Genomic DNA, 21,043 nt, shown 5'->3' on the forward strand with positions numbered 1-21,043 from the left:
TCTTCTGGACAGGAGGCTGCCTTTTCATTTTCCAAAAGCTGGAACTTTCCGTCTCTGCTGAAATAAATTATAATAGAGTTTTGGAGTTTGGGGAGGTGCCAAAAGCATTTTAGTTGAAAGTAATCGCCAGAGCAATTTCCTCCTTCAGCCATTTTGTAAAAAAATTAACACTCCCTTTCTGGGATTGGTCCCAAAACTGCAAATGGCAAGGTGCTCAATTCTTTAGAAATCAGCAATTAAACATGACCTTTACTGAAGGATCCCCCTGTGGAACTCTTCCTTAGAGATGAACAGGAATCTGAGAACTGATTGCTTTGGAATAGGGATAAGACTTTGTCTCTAGCTCCTATACAATGTAGCAGATTAAAGCTGCCAAGCCTCAGATAGCAGGCAGAAGCACTCTGATTTAAATTACCTGCTGGGTGACAAAATTCAATCAATTTTTGGGGCAGCAAAATCTGGGATGCTTTAGTAAAAATTAAGTGGAATTGCTCAAATGGCATTGTTTTACTTGGTGCACAACGTTTTGTAATTTCACCATTTGTAGAAACATAGCAGCAGTCGCAGTCCATTCAGCCCATCGAACCTGCGCCGCCATTCAATTAGATCATCGCTGATCATCTACTTCAATGCCACTTTCCTGCGTTATTCCCATATCCCTTGATGTCATTAGTATCCAGACAGCAGGGTCACGACATTTGAGGTTTTAGTACATTAGTGGAAGCTATTTCCACCAATTCAATATCTTCCACTACCCTCTCTATTTCAGATGACCACTTTCTCTGTTACCTGCATCTTCCTACTTTTCCCTTCACCTGATACTTTGCCAATAAACCACAACAGAAGCGACATCTGTCCAATCATCTCTTTCCATGCCAGACAGCTGTGCAAGCTTTCCACATAAATAAAGCAGTTAATAAAGCATACAGGATCCTGGGCTTTATAAATAGAGGCATAGAGTACAAAAGCAAGGAAGTTATGCTGAACCTGTATAAAACCCTGGTTCAGCCTCAACTGGAGTGCTGTGTCCAATTTTGGGAACCACACTTTAGAAAGCATGTGAAGGCATTCGAGAAGGTGCAGAAAAGATTCACGAGAATGATTCCAGGGATGAGGAACTTCAGTTACGTGGATAGATTGGACCAGCTAGGGCTCTTCTCCTTCGATAAGATTAAGTGGAGATTTGATACAGGTATTCAGAATCAAGAGGGATCGGGACAGAATAGATTGATGCAAGTGTCAAGAACCAGAGGACATCAATTTAAGACGACTGGCAAAAGAAGCAATGGCGAAATGAGGGAAAACTTTTTTTTAATGCAGCACGTGATTAGCATTTGGAATGCAATGCCTGAGAGTGTGTGGAGGCAGATTCAATAGTGGCTTTCAAAACAGAACTGAATAATTAGCTGAAGTGGAAAAATTTGCATGGCTACAGGGAAAAGGCTGGGGAGTGGGACTAGGTGAGCTGCTCTTCCAGACAGCAGGCACATTCAAGACAGGCTGAATGGCCTCCTTCCGTGACACACCATTCTATGATTCTGTAACAGCAAGTTACATAAATCCCCAATCCAATTTTGGATAATATATTTGTTGCTCAGTGTGATTTCCTTTCTTTTTGCAACTGTAGACATCTAGCTGGGTGACCTCTTTTCCAAGCATCTCCAATCACTGACCATGATCCTGCTGTGCTTTGCCATAAAATCACCATCCCACCTTATGATTTTGGCTTCCTACAATGTTTTAACAAAGAACATAAACTTCAGAAATGGTGGGTCAAATTCTGACTATCAGCTGTCTGAAAGCGCCAATGAGACACACTGGCCTCATTATCTTCCTCTGATGGATGGAAAAGAAGCCATCCTAGGGAGCTCGCCAGAATAAAATCAGAAAAAGATAGGTCAGTGGATTGGGACTGCTGAAGAGGAAGGCTCAGGTTGTTTTTCTACTGTTTGAAGGAGCATACCTACTGCTCCTGGCCTCAAATAATTAAATAACTTAGTTCTGGGCTTCTCTACGGCTGGACCGCCTGCTGAAACTGTTCAATCCTAAAATGCCAATGGGATCTTTTGTCAGTGACAAAGAGCCACAAGTACGATACCTAGTTTTAGAGGTATCTATGAAATGATCTTTTAAATGTACAGAAAACTGCGCATTACACAGAAAGGCTAAATCCAGAAAATTATTTTAATTTGAACTCACGGACCATCCTGACCTGGACATGCGTCGGCACTCCTTCATTGGCATGGGCCAAAATCCTTGAATTCCTGAATGTAACAACACTGTGGAAATACCTTCACCACATGGTCTGCATCAGTTCAAGAAGGCAGTTCAACATCACCCTCTCAAGAGCAACAAAGGAGTACTGGTTTTACCAGCAATGCCCACATTCCATGAACATATTTTTAAAAATTAAATTGTGAAAATAGGTCAAGGGGCCACATAATCTATCCAGCAAAAGTTACATTTAGAATTGATCAGTGAGTTATTTATGCAAAGAATGATCAAAATCTGGAATGAACTCCTTGATAGAGAAATGAAGGCAAAAGCTGTTATTATTCAAAAGACAAGACTTGCATTCCCAATCTCAGGACATCACAAAGCACTCTGCAGCTAATGATGCACTTTTGAAGTGTAGCCACTGTTGTAATGTAGGAGATGCAGCTGTCAAATTATACACAAATGGCAACATGATAATACCCAGACAATCTGTTTCAGTGATGTTTTGGGATAAATACTGGTGTGAGTGCTGCTTTAGTACCCAGTATGTGAAACTGGGAGTTTGGTGAATGAGGGAGTTCAATGAAGAGAGGAACTATAAATTAAGAAAAATAAATGTAATTCAATTAACACAATAAAGATGTCAGGAAAGGTGATGTGTTGCAGCTGCAGCATGTGGAATAAAATGTGGAGAAATGTGAGGTTATCCACTTTGGTAGGAAAAACAGAAATAGAGTATTTCTTAAATGTTGAGGGGCTGGGAAGAGTTGAACTTCAAAGGGACTTGGATGTCCTTGTTCAAGAGTCACTGACAGCTAACAGGCAGGTACAGCAAGCAATTAAGAAAGCATATGGTATGTTGGCCTTTATTACAAAGGAATTTGAGTATAAGAGTTAAAGATGTCTTGCTGCAATTATACAGAGCCTGCCTTGGTGAGACCATATCTGGATGACTGTGTGCAGTTTTGGTTTCCTTATTTAAGGAACAATATACTTGCCATAGAGGAAGTACAATGAAAATTCACCAAACTAATTCCTGGGAACGAGGGATTGCCTTATGAGGAAAGGTTAAATAGACTGGGCCTTTATTCTCTGGAGTTCAGAAGAATGAGAGATGATCTCATTCAAACATACAAAATTCTTATAGGGCTCGACAGGGTAGATGCAGGAAGGATGTTTTCCCTGACTGGGGAGTCTAGAAAAGGGGACACAGTGTCAGAACAAGGGGCAGACCATTTAGGACAGAGATGAGGAGGAATTTCTTCACTCAGACGGTGGTGAATCTTTGGAATTCTCTGCAGCAAAGGGAGGCTCAGTGGCAGAGCAGGCTCGAAAGGCTGAATGGCCCACTCCTGCACCTATTTCTTATGTTCTGAGCAATCAATTAGATGCTGCAGTAGGAGGAATTGTGAGTCACTTCCAATGGATGAATCATTTGTAAATGTTGTGATGTATGTGGTTTGAGTCCAAAAGTTCCCTACAGCAGAGGTATTCAAGCTTCTGTCTTTAAAGTGCTGCTTAGATGCATACCATGAAGGTCATACAAAGTTTAATCCACTGCCCATGAATTCATATATCTTTAGCTGAAGATACTAAAAGATACAGTTCAGATTGCATAACACAACACTACAAATTATACGTTCTAAAATATACTCCCAGATAGGAACGAGGTGCCAGAGCTTCAAGGGCAAGGTCACCAGGGATCAGTGACTGCATGAGGCCCTGAGGCTGTAGGTCAGACAGCTCTGTCCTACACTTTCTCAAATTCTTAACTGTTGCTTGCACAGCAGCAAAGTAAGTTGCCCATTTTAAAGATCAAATGTTTAACTCCAAAAGAAATGTGTGGTTGGTAGGCTATAAAAATCTCCATTTCGTTACAGTGGACTAAATTTCACAAGCGGTACAACCTTAATACAAAACATGATAAATTCTGTCATATTATTGATGTAATGAGCAAACAATTAACCTAATAGTTAAAATTAGCATACATTTCTTTACTAACCTCCATTAAATTAAGCAAACAGAAAAATTATTTGAGTAAAAACAAGAAATGCTGGAACCACTCAGCAGGTCTGGCAGCATCTGTGGAAAGAGAAACAGAGTTAAAGTTTCGGGTCAGGGACCCTGTTCCGAAGAAGGGTCACTGACCCGAGACGTTAACACTGTTTCTCATTCCACAGATGCTGCCAGACTTGCTGAGTGGTTCCAGCATTTCTTGTTTTTATTTCAGATTTCCAGCATCCGCAGTATTTTGCTTTTAAAATTATTTGAGTGCTGGCTCACTCACATGCAAAATTCACCTCAATTTCTACAATCACTAACTCCTCTGCGTACTAGATATTCTCTGCCATGGCAGAAATGCAAAACGTCCTTCAAGTACTTAAAATATCATCAATAATTCTGTCCAAAATTGCATCAACTGAACACATTATAACTGGAAACATTTATATCAGATTTAAAAGATTGACCAATTATAAATATTGCTTTTCAATCTGTCCAGTTTATGAAATTCTTAATACCAACTGTCGTACAAAGCACTTCATGTAAACAAATCAGAGAGCAGTCGTCCCGTGCTAATCTCATTATTTTCAAACAACCTTTCCTGAGTTTCAAGGAACCTGTTGACAAATATACTTGATAAAATTCTGACCTCTACTACTGTAGAATCCTGTGATGTAGGCTTTTGTTTCCTGTTTTTTTGTTGCAAGTTCTTCTGTGGCGCCCTCAGTTCAGGTGCAGTTTGTACAGTAGGTGCACTTTGAGCAGTCTGTTTCATTCGAGAGGAGGCTATAGTTGAGACTAAGGGCTTTGTCCAGGAAACAGGTGTAGCTTGAGCAGCAGGAGCCGACATAGGACGGTGATGCCTTACACCACTGTTATGAGGAGCAATAGGCAATTCACGGAGGTTACTATTTCGTTGAAGCGACGCCTGGAATTGATTTGGTAGCTTATTCATGTTTTGAATTCCAGGTATATTCTGCAGATAAAAAAGACGCACAGGAATTTGCACTTCAGATAAAAGTTAATCACATCAGTTAAAGATCAAAGCTTTTAAAAAGTTTCATATTTGAGCAAAGACTGAAGTGATATGAATCTTTCACTCAGAAAAAATACATTAAATAATCTGCTTGAAAAAGCATTGGTTAATTATTCATTTCATAGGATGTGGGCATCACTGGCAAGGCCAGCATTAGTTGTCCATCCCTAATTGCCCTTGAGAAGGTGGTGAGCTGCATTCTTGAGCTGAAGTCCACTGCGTTACTAAAGATCCAGAACACAGAGGTCCCACATTTGATTTCCTTTTTCTACGCTGAAGTCGTCAATCGCAGCCAGGCTAAAATTTGAAATTATACAACTGACCTCACCATTTCAGAATTAGGAAACAGAAACAATGGCCCCAGGCAGAATAAAATGACTTAGTTAAGTCGACTCACCCAATTTTAACCTCTCCCATACACTGTTCTCACCCAGAAGGAAGAAGTGGAGGAAGCAAAGGAGGGTTGCTTAAAATCAATTTCACACACTTGTTCAACTCACAAATGAGAGCTTCAACGGAAATTGTAAGAATACTTGTATCTGTAAATCTGTACCCTAAGGGAGAGTCAGAGCCTTGACGAAAGGAAAAAAAATTGGCAAGAAACTGAAGAAACACGAGGGTGCAAACTAACTGCAACAAGAGTGATTATACCAAGTTTCTGTTAAATGGGGGTAATTCTATCCATTTACCTTAATGCTGTAAACACATCTTTTCAACTACAGCAGAGATAGCAATTCAAACTTAAATATTTATTTGCCTTTGTAAAAAGTGCTTACTGCAAACTGTTTTTAGCAACAATTATCCAGCAACAGTTACCAACTATTTCCAGACAGGCTACTGGTATTAAAAAACAATTTAGATAGGTTGTTTCCACAAATTAGCCATTAATGCTTTCATAAAATATAACCTGACTTCTACAGCAGCTTGCATTTTCTACCTTTAACATAGAAAACATCTGACAGTACATCAGAGAAGCGTGAAAAAAAAATTGATAGAGCTAAAGGTGCAGACATTAGAAGAGGTGCTAAAAGCTTGGGTTTTAAGGAGGAGAACCATTTAATAACTTGAAGACATCACAAAATGGTAAAAGGACACAATGGCTGCAATTGTGGGTGCTCTAGAAATCACTCCTCAGAACCATCTCTAAAGTTTCTGGCAATAAAACTCAAGAAAAAAAAAGTCTGCTTTATTCCTATTCACTGAGACTATGAATTAACGGAGTTCTCATCACAATGTGAAAAAAGATGCAACTGGCAGCACCAAAAATGCTGACATCATATTGCATTTATTTCTAGTGCCTGACAGACCACTCGCAGCATTACCCCCACATAAGCAATCATATTTTGTCCCAGATTTTGCAGTCTGTGGCATTTGGCATTCATATTGTTTGTATCTGCCCACAGTACTTTTTGTTGGCTTTTGCGCAGCAACTTACAGATTTTAGCATTTTCAGCCTGCTACAGGGGATCTGGGGCAGGTGTAAGCAAGGCAAGCAACCGCATGCCTTCTCAACAAATCAGATTGAGGAATCCTCACTGTGATAGGCAGGGGAAATTTTAACTCAAAAATGAGCAAGTTTGGTTGGGTGGGAAGTAAAAAATGTAAACAAAAATCTAAAACCCGAACCCAATCCACCTTGAGCCTGCCACTGCCAGTTTTAAATGAGATAGCACAGACAGTCGTTGACCAACCAGTTCCCAGGAGGTGGGTCCCTCGATTAAATTTTTTTAATGAGGTGGTGTGCTTCCCCCTGGACCCCCAAGCAAACGTGTTAATCTCCCCAGTAATTGGAGACCTGTTATCACCAGACGCCTGATCTCTCCCTTTAAATCCATCTCTGCTCTCACTGACCCCATCATGTCTCCCTCCAATCTCTCCCTAATCCTTCCATCTTCTCTCGATCTCCTCTCCAACCCTTCTTGAAACGTTTCTTGATACCACCCCCCCCAATCTCTCCTGAGCACCAGGAACTATTCCCCCGATCTCTTTCCAATTCCACCCCCAATCATCCCAGGCCCCTTTAAACCACGCTGAAAACACTACCCCCCAACACCCCAGCGATTTCTACACTGAGCAGCATGAACTTATTTTCTCCTGGACGACGGCTTATTCTATAGAGTCCTCTGCCCGACTGGGAATCAAGCCCATCAATGAGGCTGGCCTCCGAGCAGGGAACCTGTTTCTTAAAAAAGAAAGCACGTCACAGTGTTAAAATTCCACAGCATAGCAGAATACTGAACTTCTAATTTCTTGACAGAAATCTTCCCCACTGCTGGGCAATCTCACCCCAGTAAATATCAGGACCACAGTCCAAACCAGGAAGTGTAGATTAGAAAACATAATTTAATGTGAAAGCAAAATAATGAGATGGAAAGATGATGGGATTAGCCAAGAGATAAAAAGACAAAGAAAAGGAAATAAAATGTCAAGTTTTAAGTCTTTAAAATCGCAAACAATAATTAACATCTGAAGGAATGAGAGTCCACACTCGTAAAAGTAACTTATCAGGGTCAGGGAGGCTGTTTGGAAGTAATGAAGACTCATCACACCACTAGAACTTCACTTACACTTCAATGCACAAACCTGAACCGATTCTGGCATGCTTAGTGGGCAGCTAGCGGGTAAATACCACAATGTTATGCTGTTCATGTGCTTTAATGCCGAGGTACCAATGTAGCAAAGCCCGTGGAAGAACAGTGCAAATCGGACAGCAACTTCCTGATTTCCACATTTAACTGCGCATGTGCTAAGACTGGAAATTGCTGTCTGATTTACTCCACAAAAGCAGTGAGCGCTGACAGCCTCACCTTATTTTTACCACAAAATCCAGTAATATATTATGACGCTATTCTTCTGTAATTAACCACAAGTTCTAACAACAAAATAACTTCTGGTAATTTGTTGGCTGTTCAAGCTACCAGATGGCAGTGACTACATAAATAATAATGCACTAAGCATATTATGTGAAGAATTTTGCATTCAGCATGAAGAATTAACTTGATTGTATTTTCTTTAGAACTTTAGAACATTACAGCGCAGTACAGGCCCTTCGGCCCTCGATGTTGCGCCGATCTGTGAAACCATCTGACCTACACTATTCCATTTTCATCCATATGTCTATCCAATGACCACTTAAATGCCCTTAAAGTTGGCGAGTATACTACTGTTGCAGGCAGGGCGTTCCACGCCCCTACTATTCTCTGAGTAAAGAAACTACCTCTGACATCTGTCCTATATCTATCACCCCTCAACTTAAAGCTATGTCCCCTCGTGTTTGCCATCACCATCCGAGGAAAAAGACTCTCACTATCCACCCTATCTAACCCTCTGATTATCTTATATGTCTCTATTAAGTCACCTCTCCTCCTCCTCCTCTCCAATGAAAACAACCTCAAGTCCCTCAGCCTTTCCTCGTAAGACCTTCCCTCCATACCAGGCAACATCCTAATAAATCTCCTATCCACCCTTTCCAAAGCTTCCACATCCTTCCGATAATGCGGTGACCAGAACTGCACGCAATACTCCAGGTGCGGCCGCACCAGAGTTTTGTACAGCTGCAGCATGACCTCGTGGCTCCGAAACTCGATCCCCCTACTAATAAAAGCTAACACACCATATGCCTTCTTAACAGCCCTATTAACCTGGGTGGCAACTTTCAGGGATTTATGTACCTGGACACCAAGATCTCTCTGCTCATCTACATTACCAAGAATCTTCCCATTAGCCCAGTACTCTGCATTCCTGTTACTCCTTCCAAAGTGAATCACCTCACACTTTTCCGCATTAAACTCCATTTGCCATCTCTCAGCCCAGCTCTGCAGCCTATCTATGTCCCTCTGTAACCTACAACATCCTTCGGCACTATCCACAACTCCACCGACCTTCGTGTCATCCGCAAATTTACTAACCCACCCTTCTACACCCTCATCCAGGTCATTTATAAAAATGACAAACAGCAGTGGCCCCAAAACAGATCCTTGCGGTACACCACTAGTAACTAAACTCCAGGATGAACATTTGCCATCAACCACCACCCTCTGTCTTCTTTCAGCTAGCCAATTTCTGATCCAAAGCTCTAAATCACCTTCAATCCCATACTTGCGTATTTTCTGCAATAGCCTACCGTGAGGAACCTTATCAAACGCCTTACTGAAATCCATATACACCACATCCACGGCTTTACCCTCATCCACCTGTTTGGTCACCTTCTCAAAAAACTCAATAAGGTTTGTGAGGCACGACCTACCCTTCACAAAACCGTGCTGACTATCTCTAATGAACTTATTCTTTTCAAGATCATTATAAATCCTGTCTCTTATAACCTTTTCCAACATTTTACCCACAACCGAAGTAAGGCTCACAGGTCTATAATTACCAGGGCTGTCTCTACTCCCCTTCTTGAACAAGGGGACAACATTTGCTATCCTCCAGTCTTCCGGCACTATTCCTGTCGACAATGACGACATAAAGATCAAGGTCAAAGGCTCTGCAATCACCTCCCTGGCTTCCCAGAGAATCCTAGGATAAATCCCATCTGGCCCAGGGGACTTATCTATTTTCATACTTTCCAAAATTGCTAACACCTCCTCCTTGTGAACCTCATTCCCATCTAGCCTAGTAAGTCTGTATCTCAGTATTCTCCTCGACAACATTTTCTTTCTCTACTGTAAATACTGACAAAATCCTTTCCTCTACATCTCTGGAACTATTCGGAGGTCTATACAAGACTCCCAAAAGGGTGACCTCTCCTCTCCTGTTTCTAACCTCGGCCCATACTACCTCAGTAGACGAGTCCTCAAACGTCCTTTCTGCCGCCGTAATACTCTCCTTGATTAACAATGCCACATCCCCCCCTCTTTTACCATCTTCTCTGTTCTTACTGAAACATCTAAATCCCGGAACCTGCAACATCCATTCCTGTCCCTGCTCTACCCATGTCTCCGAAATGGCCACAACATCGCGATCCCAGGTACCAACCCATGCTGCAAGCACACCCACCTTATTCCGGATGCTCCTGGCGTTGAAGTAGACACACTTTAAACCAAGTTCTTGCTTGCCAGTGCCCTCTTGCGTCCTTGTAACCTTATCCCTGACCTCACTACTCTCAACATCCTGTACACTGGAACTACAATTTAGGTTCCCATCCCCCTGCTGAATTAGTTTAAACCGCCCCCCCGAAGAGCACTAGCAAATCTCCCCCCCAGGATATTGGTACCCCTCTGGTTCAGGTGCAGACCATCCTGTTTGTAGAGGTCCCACCTACCCCAGAAAGAGCCCCAATTATCCAGGAAACCAAAACCCTCCCTCCTACACCATCCCTGCAGCCACGTGTTCAACTCCTCTCTCTCCCTATTCCTCGCTTCGCTAGCACGTGGCACGGGCAACAACCCAGAGATAACAACTCTGTTTGTTCTCGCTCTAAGCTTCCACCCTAGCTCCCTGAATTTCTGCCTTAAATCCCCATCTCTCTTCCTACCTATGTCGTTGGTGCCTATGTGGACCACGACTTGGGGCTGCTCCCCCTCCCCCTTAAGGATCCCAAAAACATGATCCGAGACATCACGAACCCTGGCACCTGGGAGGCAACACACCAACCGTGAGTCTCTCTCGTTCCCACAGAACCTCCTATCTTCTATATATTTACTTCTTTCAAAATTCAAAGGAGATTCAAGTCCTTTAATTTATGCACTTAAAACTAAAGGCTTCATTGGAATGCTTCTTCCAGCAATATTACTTTGAACTGAAGTTATGTGTTAGATCTTTCGTTTAACATAAAATGCAATAGAATCCTGACTCTAAATTGGTGGTTCTGGCAATAGCAAGAAAAGTACTAAATCAACAAAAATAATCAAAACAAGCTACTATATAGATGAACAAATATTTCAGCCATAGATCAGCCATGATCTTATTGAATGGCGGAGCAGGCCCGAGTGGCCAAGTGGCCTACTCCTGCTCCTAATTCATATGTTCGTACTTTCAAACAGCACTGTCACCAGGGCTTCAGTAAAATACAGTAGAAGATGCTCCCACCACTCAAGTATTTTTGTTCTTTACACCAATCTTCTTTTCTTGCTCCTTTTCTTTCCTTTCAATATTTGCCCATTTTTTGAACATCTTTTATTATTTGTCAATTGCTCACCTATTCTTCCATTTTCTCTTCTATCATCGGTCTTTTGTGATTTAATTTTAATTCCGTTTGCCCCAAAAAAACTCACCATCACACTGGGCCAGATTTTGTAGTAGGAAGGCTTTGTTAAGACTTACCCCTGGATCATTCACTAAAATTATTTTCCTCGCTAAGTTGCTGGAAGTGCAATCTGATAATGGCGCAGCAATGGAAACAGGGCGGGAGAGTGTTGAAATTTTAGGTCTGTGACCTTTCATCAGAAACAGGGTATTTGGCAACTGAATGAACAGGGCAACTAATTGATTAATCTATTATCCAATCAAACTGATGGAAAAAAACAGCCCAAGGACTGAGAAAGAATGTAAATTCGAGTAGGTGAAATCAATGTCAAATTAGGTACAGAAAGAGAAATAAATAGAAGGAAAGATAAATTCCATTGAGAGAGAGAGAAAAAAAAAGAGGGACAGAAAGGAAAAGTTAAAAATTAAGTTTGGCATTTTAAAATCTTGAACAATTAATCCCCAATGATTGGGACTCCACACTTGTAATAGTTAATTTTCAGTGCCGGAGAGTTGATTGGCAGTAATTAACAATTATCACATTGCCAAAAGAGTACTTACACTTGAAAATACGTGACTTAACTTCCTTTGAGTTTAGATCATATTTACTGCACAACTGGCAGCACAACATTCCTGGTTATAGGCTTTTCAGAGGAGATGGAAACGGGGAGGGTCGCAATATTAAAGAAACAATTATAGCTGTGAGGAGGGATGATATGGCAGAAGGATCATCAAATGAGGCCATATGAGTTGAACTAAGTAACAAAAAGGGGGCAATCACACTACTGGGATTGTACTATAGACCCGCAAACCGAGGAAGATTGAAGAGCAGACATGTAGGCATATCTTTGAGAACTGCAAAAACAATAGGGCAATAATATTGGGGGATTTCAACTACCCCAATATTAACTGGGATAGAAATAGTGTGAAAGGCATAGAGGGAGCAGAATTCTTAAAATGCATTCAGGAGAACTTTAAAATAAAAGCAAAATACTGCAGATGCTGGAAATCTGAAATAAATACAAGAAATGCTGGAAATACTCAGCAGGTCCGGCAGCATCTGTGGAGAGAGAAGCGATGCTGCCAGACCTGTTGAGTATTTCCAGCGTTTCTTGTTTTTATTTCAGGAGAACTTTGTTTACTCAGTATGTAGCAAGCCCCAAAAAGACAGGGTGTGGTTCTGGACTTTGTTTTAGGGCATGAAGCTAGGCAGATGGAAGGGGTATCAGATGGGAGCACTTTGGAGGAAGTGATTTAGGGTAGTTATGGAAAAAAACAAAGATAGACCAGGATAAAAGTTCTCAATTGGGAAAAAGCTAATTTTACTAAGCTGAGATGTGATTTAACTAAAATGGACTGGAAACAGCTACTTGAAGGTAAATCAGTGCCAGATCAGTGGGAGGCATTCAAGGAAGAGACAGTGAGGGTTCACAGCAAGTATGTTCCCTGAAAGTAAAAGGGTGGAACTAATAAATCTAGAGCCCCTGAACGTCATGGGGCTTAAAGGAGAGGATAAGGATAAAAAGGATGCTTATGCTCAATCTTTATAAAGTTCTGGTTAGATCAGAACTAGAGCATTGCATCTAGCTTTGGTCACCACACTTCAGGAAGGCTGTGAGGGTCCATGAGAGGGTGCAGAGGAGATTTACCAGAATGGTTCCAGGTAGGAGGGATTTTATCTATAAGGTTAGGTTGGAGAAGCTGGGGTTGTTTTCCTTGGAGTAAAGGAGACTGAGGGGAGATTTGCGAGAGGTGTACAAGATTACGGCAGGTTTGGATAGAGGAGACAAAGAAAAGCTGTTCCCATTAGCTGATGGTACAATGATTAGGGGACAGAGATTTGAGGTTTTGGGGAAGAGATACGAGGGGATGAGAGGAAGAACTTTTTATGCAGCGAGTGGTAATGACCTGGAACTCCCTGCCTACGAGGGTGGTGGAAGCAGAGACAATGATTGGGAGTGGATCTGAGTCAGACCTGTGTGGGAGCACCTAACATTGGGAGAAAATAAATAGAGAGCGAGGCTCCAGGCCTTCACTTCACTTACCTTCTGGGAGCAGAGGAGCCAGATCTGTGTGAGAGCAGCTAACATCTTCAATAGTTGGCACACGCTGACTGAGTTTGGAAAAAAGAATCAAACAGTGACATGACAGGAAAGCTGCACGGTGATTGGTGGGTGAGTAACTACTGTTAGGGAGTATCTGTAAGTAGTAAGGTTAGTACACTATTGTTTGGGTGCGTGTGTTAACAGCTGGAAATTAGAAAAATGTGAAATTAAAATTTAAGTAGCTACCTTTTAATGAAGACACACAAGCAGAAGGTAAGTAAAAAACGGGTGAGTCTACTGTTTTGTTTGGAGGCCGAGCTACAGGCACAGCAATGTGTCAGGAAGAGGGGAATGTTACCTGGACACTTTGTTCCAGAAGGCAGTCACACCGCCATAGGATAGGAGCTTCTGATTTGGTCAGTGGTCGGGGACAGGAGGGTGTGACTGTGAATGAAGCAGGTAAGGGGATCGAGAAGGCAGAAGTGGAGGCACCTCAGCCCTTGCAATTGTCTAACAGGTTTGAGGTTCTTTCAGCTTGTATGGATGAGAGCGAGAGCTGTTGGGTGGATGAGCAAACTGACCATGGCCTTGTAGTACAGGAAGCCATTCAAGCATGGGGAGTAAAGAGGAATGTAATGATAGTAGGGGACAGTATAGTCAGGGGGATAGACACAGTTTTCTGCAGCCAAGTGAAAGAGTCCAAAAGGCTGTGTTGCCTGTCCAGTGCCAGGATTTGGGACATCTGCTCAGGGCTGGAGAGGAACCTGCAGTGGGAGGGGGAGGATCCAGTTATCGTGGTCCACGTGGGTACCAACAACATAGATAGGACTAGGAAAGAGATTCTGCGTAGGGAGTATAAGCAGCTAGGGGCTAAATTGAAAAGCAGAACCTCATAGGTAACGATCAATGGATTATTACCTGAGCCATGAGCAAAGTGGCATAGGGTAAATAAGATTAGCGAGTTAAATGCATGGTTCAAACACTGGTGTGGGAGAAATGGGTTTCGATTCATGGGGCACTGGCACCAGTACTGGGGCAAGTGGGAGTTGTATCGTTGGGACAGTTTTCACCGGAACTGTGCTTGGACCAGTGTTCGGCAAGTCGTTATAACTAGGGCGGCAGAAAGGGCGTTGAACTAAATAGTGGGAGTGAGCGATTAAGTACGGGAAGATGTGATAATTTAGAGAGAGGAGAAGGCAAGAGAGCAAGGTAGCAATAAGGAAATTGATAATCTGAGTGTGGCAGGAAGGGAAGATTGGAGGGAAGCAAAATGAGTAACAGGAAGTAGAAAAGTAGTCAGCAAAATTAAAAGCCAAAATGAAGGCAAGCATCAAATAGGATCAGAATGCAGAATAATGTTAAAAAGACAAAGTTAAGGGCACTCTATCTGAATGCACGCAGAATTTGCAACAAGATAGATGATTTGAAGGCAGAAACAGAGGTAAATGGGTATAATTTAATACCATTACAGAGACATGTTACAGGGTGAGCAAGACTGGGAACTGAATATTCAAGGATAATCGTCATTTAGGAAGGATAGGCAAAAAGGAAAAGCAGGTGAGGTAGCGCGGCGCTCTTAATAAGGGACGAGATCAGTACATTAGTGAGAGAGGATCTTAGATTGGAGGATCAAGATGCAGAATCAATTTGAGTGGAACTAAGAAATAGCAAGGGGCAGGAAACATTGGTGGGAGTTGTTTATAGGCCACCTATAAATTTGACAGATAGATTTGACAGTAGACAGGCAATGACTAGTATTTAAACAAGTATTACATGGTCTCCAACAAATATACATTCCTCTAAGACACAAAAACTCAACAGGAAAGAGGAATCAACTGTGGCTAACAAAAAGTAGTTAAAGATTGCATTAGATCAAAGGAAGAGGCTTATAAGGTTGCTAGAAAAAGTGGTAAGCGGAGGATTGGGAGCAATTTAGAATCCAGCAAAGGATGACCAAGAAACTGATCAAGAAATGGAAAAGAGAATATGAACACAAGCTAAGACAAAACAAAGGCAAGCATCAAATAGGATCAGAATGCAGAATAATGTTAAAAAACAAAGTTAAGGACACTCTACCTGAATGCACGCAGCATTTGCAACAAGGTAGATCATTTAAAGACACAAAGGTAGACTGTAAAAGCTTCTTTACGTACGTGAAAAGGAAAAGATTAGCAAGGACAAATGTGGGTCCATTACAGGTGGAGACAGGAGAATTTATAATGCAGAATAGGGAATTGGTGGAGAAACTAAACAATTACTTTGAGTCTGTTTTCACAGAGGAAGATACAGAAAATCTCCCTGAAATACTAGGAACCAAGGGACTGACTGAAAGAAATTAGTATTAATAAAGAGGCAGTACTCATAAAATTAACTGGATTGAATGTTGATAAATCCCCTGGACCACATGAGTGACATTCCAGAGTATTGAAGGAGGTGGCTATGGAGATAGCGGATGCATTGATGGTTATCTTTCAAAATTCTATAGATTCTGGAAAGGTTCCTGCAGACTGGAAAGGAGAAAATGTCACCCCACTATTTAAGAAAGGAGGGAGAGAGAAAACGGGGAACAGATCTGTTAGTTTGCGTCAGTAGTAGGGAAAATGTTATAATCTACTATGAAGGATGTGATAGCTAGACGCTCAGAAAATAATATATGATTGGGCAGAGTCAACATGGATTTGTGAAAGGGAATTCATGTTTGACAAACCTGTTGAAGTTTTTTGAGGATGTTACTTCTAGCATAGATAAAAGAGAACCAGTGGATGTGGTGTATTTGGATTTTCAGAAGGCTTTTGATCAGGTCCCACACAGGAGGTTAATAAACAAAATTAGAGCACATGGGATTGGGGGTAATATACTGGTATGGACTGAGAATTGGTTAACGGACAGAAAACAGAGTGTAGAAATAAACGGGTCATTCTGAGATTGGCAGGCTGTTACCAGTGGGGTACCGCAAGGATCAGTGATTGGGCCAGAGCTGTTCAAAATCTATATAAGTGATTTGGATGTGGGCAACAAATGTAATATTTCCAAATTTGCTGATGACACAAAACTAGGTGGCAATGTAAGTTGTGAGGAGGATACATGGAGGCTTCAAGAGGACTTGGACAGGCTTAGTGAATGGGCAAGAACATGGCAGATGGAATATAGTTTGAATATGTGTGAAGTTATCCACTTCGGTAGAAAAAAACAGAAAGACAGAGAATTTCTTAACTGGAGAGAGGTCAGGAAGTGTTTGTGTTCAAAGGGACCTGGGTGTCCTTGTTCATGAGTCACTAAAAGCTAGCATGCAGGTGCAGCAAGCAATAAGGAAGGCAAATGGTATGTTGGCCTTCATCGCAAGAGGTTTTGAGTACAGGAGTAAAGAAGCCTTGCTGCAAATGTATACAGCCTTGGTAAGACTGCACCTGGAGTATTGTGTATAGTTTTGTCTTCTCATCAAAGGAGGATATACTTGCCAAGAGAGGGAGTGCAATAGAGCTGCACCAGACTAATCCCTGGGATGGGCAAGATTGTCTTATGAACAGAGATTGAGGAAACAGGGCCTGTATTCTCTAGAGTTTCAAAGAATGAGAGGTGATCTCATTGAAACTTACCAAACTCTTACAGGGTGTGACAGGGTGGATGTAGATAGGATGGTTCCCCTGGCTGGTGAGTCCAGAACCAGGGGACAGTCTCAGAATAAGGGGTAGGCCATTTAAGACTGAGATGAGGAGGAATTTCTTCACTCAGCAGATGGTGAATCTTTGTAATTCTCTACCCCAGAGGGCTGTGAAGCTCAATCATTGAGCATGTTTAAGACACAAATTGATCGATATCTAAATACGAATAACATCAAGGGATATGAGGATAACGTGGGAAAGTGACGTTGAGGTAGATCATCTAATGAATGGTGGAGTAGGCTCGACGGGCTGAATGGCCTACTCCTGCTCCCATGATTTCAAAAGGAAATTGGTTAGGCACTTGAAGGAAATAAACTTGCAAGGCTTTGGGGATAGAGCAGGGGAATGGGACTGACTACATTGCTTTACGGAGAGCCGACATAGACTCAGTGGGCCAAGTGACCTGATTCTGGGTTGTAAATGACTGTCATGACAGATTCCAAGGGCTCAATACTGAAGAAATAGCAGAGGCTCTGACCCTCAATTATCAAACCTCTCTGGCTATACGTGTGGTGCCAGAGGATTGGAGGACAGCCAACATTGTACCATTGTTTAAAAGGGAATAAAGGGATAAACTGAGTAATTACAGGTCAGTTAGCCTAACCACAGTGGTGGGAAAACTTTTGGAAAAAATTCTGAGGAACAGGATAAATCTTCATTTAGTAAGAGATGGATTAATCAAAAACAATCCGCATGGATTTAAGAGGTCAAGTCTGAATTTTTTTTGAGGTACAAGGAGAGTTAATGAGGGTAGTGCATTTGATACAGTTTATATGGATTTTAGCAAGCTTCTGATAAAGTCCCACATGACGGGTCACGAAAGTAAAAGCCCATGGCACCCAAGGCAAAATGGCAAGTGGGATCCAAAATTGGCTCAGAGGCAGGAAGCAAAGGGTAATGGTTGATGGATGTTTTTGTAACTGGTTGGCTGTTTACAGTGGGGCTCTGCAGGACTCAGTACTATGTCCCTTGCTTTTTGCACTACACATCAATGATTTGGACTTGAACATAGGGAGTACGATTAAGTTTGCATACCATACAAAAATTAGCCATGTAGTTGATAATGAAGAAAGCTGTAGACTGCAGGAAAAAATCAACGTACTAGTCAGGTGGGCGGAACAGTGGCAGTGGAGTTCAAGCTGGGGAATTGTGAGGTAATGCATTTGGGAAAGGCTAACAAAGCATGAGAATACACAATAAATGGTAGGATACAGAGAAGTGTAGAGGAACAGAGGGACCTGGGCATGCATGAAGGTGGCTGGACAGGTAAATAAGGTGGTCAAGAGACATATGGGATATTTGCCTTTATTAGCTGAGGTATAGAATATAAGAGCTGGAAGATTATGCTGGAACTGTATAAAACACAAGTTAGGCCACAACCGGAGTACTGCATGCAGTTCTGGTCACCACACAAAAGGAAAGATGCGAGTGCACTAGAAAGGGTACAGAGGAGATTTACGAGGATGTTGCCTGGACTTGAGAATTTTAATTCTGAGGAAAGATCAGATAGGCTTGGGATTTTGTTTTTGGAACAGAGGAGGCTGAGGGGAGACCTAACTGAAGTGTATAAAATTATGAGGGGTCTAGATATAGAGTGATGGGAAGGCCCTATTCCTCTTGGTTGAGGGGTCCATAGATTTAGGATAAGATGTAGGAGGTTTAGAGGGGATTCAAGGGGACTTTTTTTCATCCAGAGAGTATTGAATATCTGGAACTCACTGCCCGAAAGGGTGATAGAGGCAGAAACCCTCAAAAGGTACTTGGATATGCACCTACAAGGCTACGAATCAAGAGTTGGAAAGTGGGATTAGGCTGGTTGGCTACTCGGCTACTCGTCAGGCAGAGTGGACATGATGGGCTAAAATTGCCTCCTTCTGTGCTGTAAACTTCTATGATTCTATGCACTGTGGACCTCTGGATAGCAACCTTTGCCAGGCCCAGGAGCAAACTGGGCAGGAAGTCCACCGGCCTACGCAATGACCAACCACCAACCATGCCCTCTCCACTGTGCATCAGATGAATAAAAAGGGGGAGCGTTGGTGAGAAATGCTGCCAGAGCATTGAAAGGAGGCGCTTCAGGTGGTCGAACTGTGGCTGCAACTTCTGGTGCATGTGATTATTTTTGTCCACTCCACCGAAACGGTACGCTGTTGGGAGTATTCACAGTGGCTCAGGAATCTATTTGATACCATGGCGTGCATTTCTCCATTAGAAGTCCTCAGTGGAGCCAGGATGAATTCCCGTTTACATGGCTTTCCACTGGGGATGCTCGGCCCCAATTTACAAAACGTTCCACCGAGGTGTAATGGCAGAAAAGGGAGTTTGCAGCAGTTTATACAGAAAATCCCTCAGTGCAGAGTGGCAGGGCAAACGACTGTTGTAGGGACAGGCACAGATAATTGGATTGTGATTGCAGCAGCTGTTGGATGTGTAAAAAAAAAATGGAAGACAGGAACTGCAGAAAAAAGGTCATGAAACACAACCAGACCATTATGATAGCTGGTAAATCTGGAATTATAAAATATATCTCATAACCGTTCAAACAATTTTTAAGCAGATGCTAAATAATGGTGCCAGACACGCTAAATGCCCCTATCAATAACTGCAACTCTGTGGCCTGCATAACGAATTGTTGAAATTTCAAATTATGATTTCCTAAATTAAACAGTTGCCTCTTCCTCTTCTCCTGCTCCCACATGACTTACTAAAAGAATAAGAATTAGGTGAAGCAGTGGCACTTAAAGGATTGTCACGCTGTACAATGGAGTGGTGGACATTTATTCACCTTTATCTGTTGGGTGTCTGATCTCAGCCATGTTACACATAGAAACATCAACGTGCAATAACTGGCATTTGGGGAGGGGCAGCGGGGGGCATTCAACGTACCCTCTAATTTATTTTTTGTCGTATGCAGCCGATTCGATTAAGTGCGTGGGCCCTTCAAAACTTTTGTTGGTGTGGCCACACATGCGTGGTAATTTAAAGGCACCGACTTGTGCGCGCCCTGCACAGTAACTTTTGGGTTGCTGCACAGCATAGAGGTAACAGTGGTGACATTCCCGTCTCCCCCAGAAAGTTATATTACAGACATCTTACACAGGGAGCCAAAACTTACTCACACCCCTCTTTTCATGGGGTGAAGGATAAGCAAGTATAGCATTTGCACAAGGTCACCTTCTGCTGGCTAGCCAAAGTGGCACGAACAGCAGTCTGGGAATATGGTGTCCATGGTACTCTTGCAACTGAGGAACTGCATAAACTGGGAAAGATCTTGAAGAGTTCAAAAGAGTAGGCATACCATCACAAAAAAACAAAAATAAGTACAATATTTCCAACTAGCTTTACAGCAAAAACAGAAAATGTTGGAAATAGTTAAATCAGTCAGTATCTAGGAAGGGAAAAGACAAGTTATGACTGGTACACAACTGATGCATCATTTCGTCTTTTCACTTTATAGAAGTCGACTGACCTGCCATATTCCCAATAGTTTTTGTTTTTATTCCAGATTCCAACATTTACTGTTTTTACTTTTATTTTACTGTTTTGCAGCTATACCTTTAAGCAACAAAATAAATAATTTCAACTTAATATTCATCAAATTTCAGGCACCTTAAAGCAGACAATTCATGTTAGTTTTTTTCTTAATGAGAGATGGTAATTTGCAACAATATACATTGAATAATGCTGATAAGCTGCACAAAGTAAAGTATAATTGCACATAACAAAGAACAAAGAACAGTACAGCACAGGATTGTGGGATTGCCCTATGAGGAGACACTGAGGAGACTGGACCTGTATTCTCCGGAGTTTAGAAAGAATGAGAGGCGATTTCAGAAACTTACAAAATTCTTAAAGGGGTAAACAGGGTAGATGCAGAAAGGATGTTTCCCCTGGCT

At 42.0% G+C, this 21,043-nt stretch overlaps 1 protein-coding gene across 3 annotated transcripts in view; it reads right to left on the reverse strand.

Annotated features, from left to right (window-relative positions):
* Window positions 1–21,043, reverse strand: part of rbm33a (RNA binding motif protein 33a) — a 236,255-nt gene that overhangs the window by 82,756 nt on the left and 132,456 nt on the right. For all 3 annotated transcript variants that reach the window (XM_068015013.1, XM_068015011.1, XM_068015012.1), the window contains exon 14: window positions 4,868–5,194. In XM_068015013.1, the coding sequence (XP_067871114.1) occupies window positions 4,868–5,194 (327 nt within the window). The remainder of the gene's footprint in view (window positions 1–4,867; window positions 5,195–21,043) is intronic.

The sequence above is a fragment of the Heterodontus francisci genome, chromosome 2, assembly GCF_036365525.1.
Source record: "Heterodontus francisci isolate sHetFra1 chromosome 2, sHetFra1.hap1, whole genome shotgun sequence".
NCBI classification, from domain to species: domain Eukaryota; kingdom Metazoa; phylum Chordata; class Chondrichthyes; order Heterodontiformes; family Heterodontidae; genus Heterodontus; species Heterodontus francisci.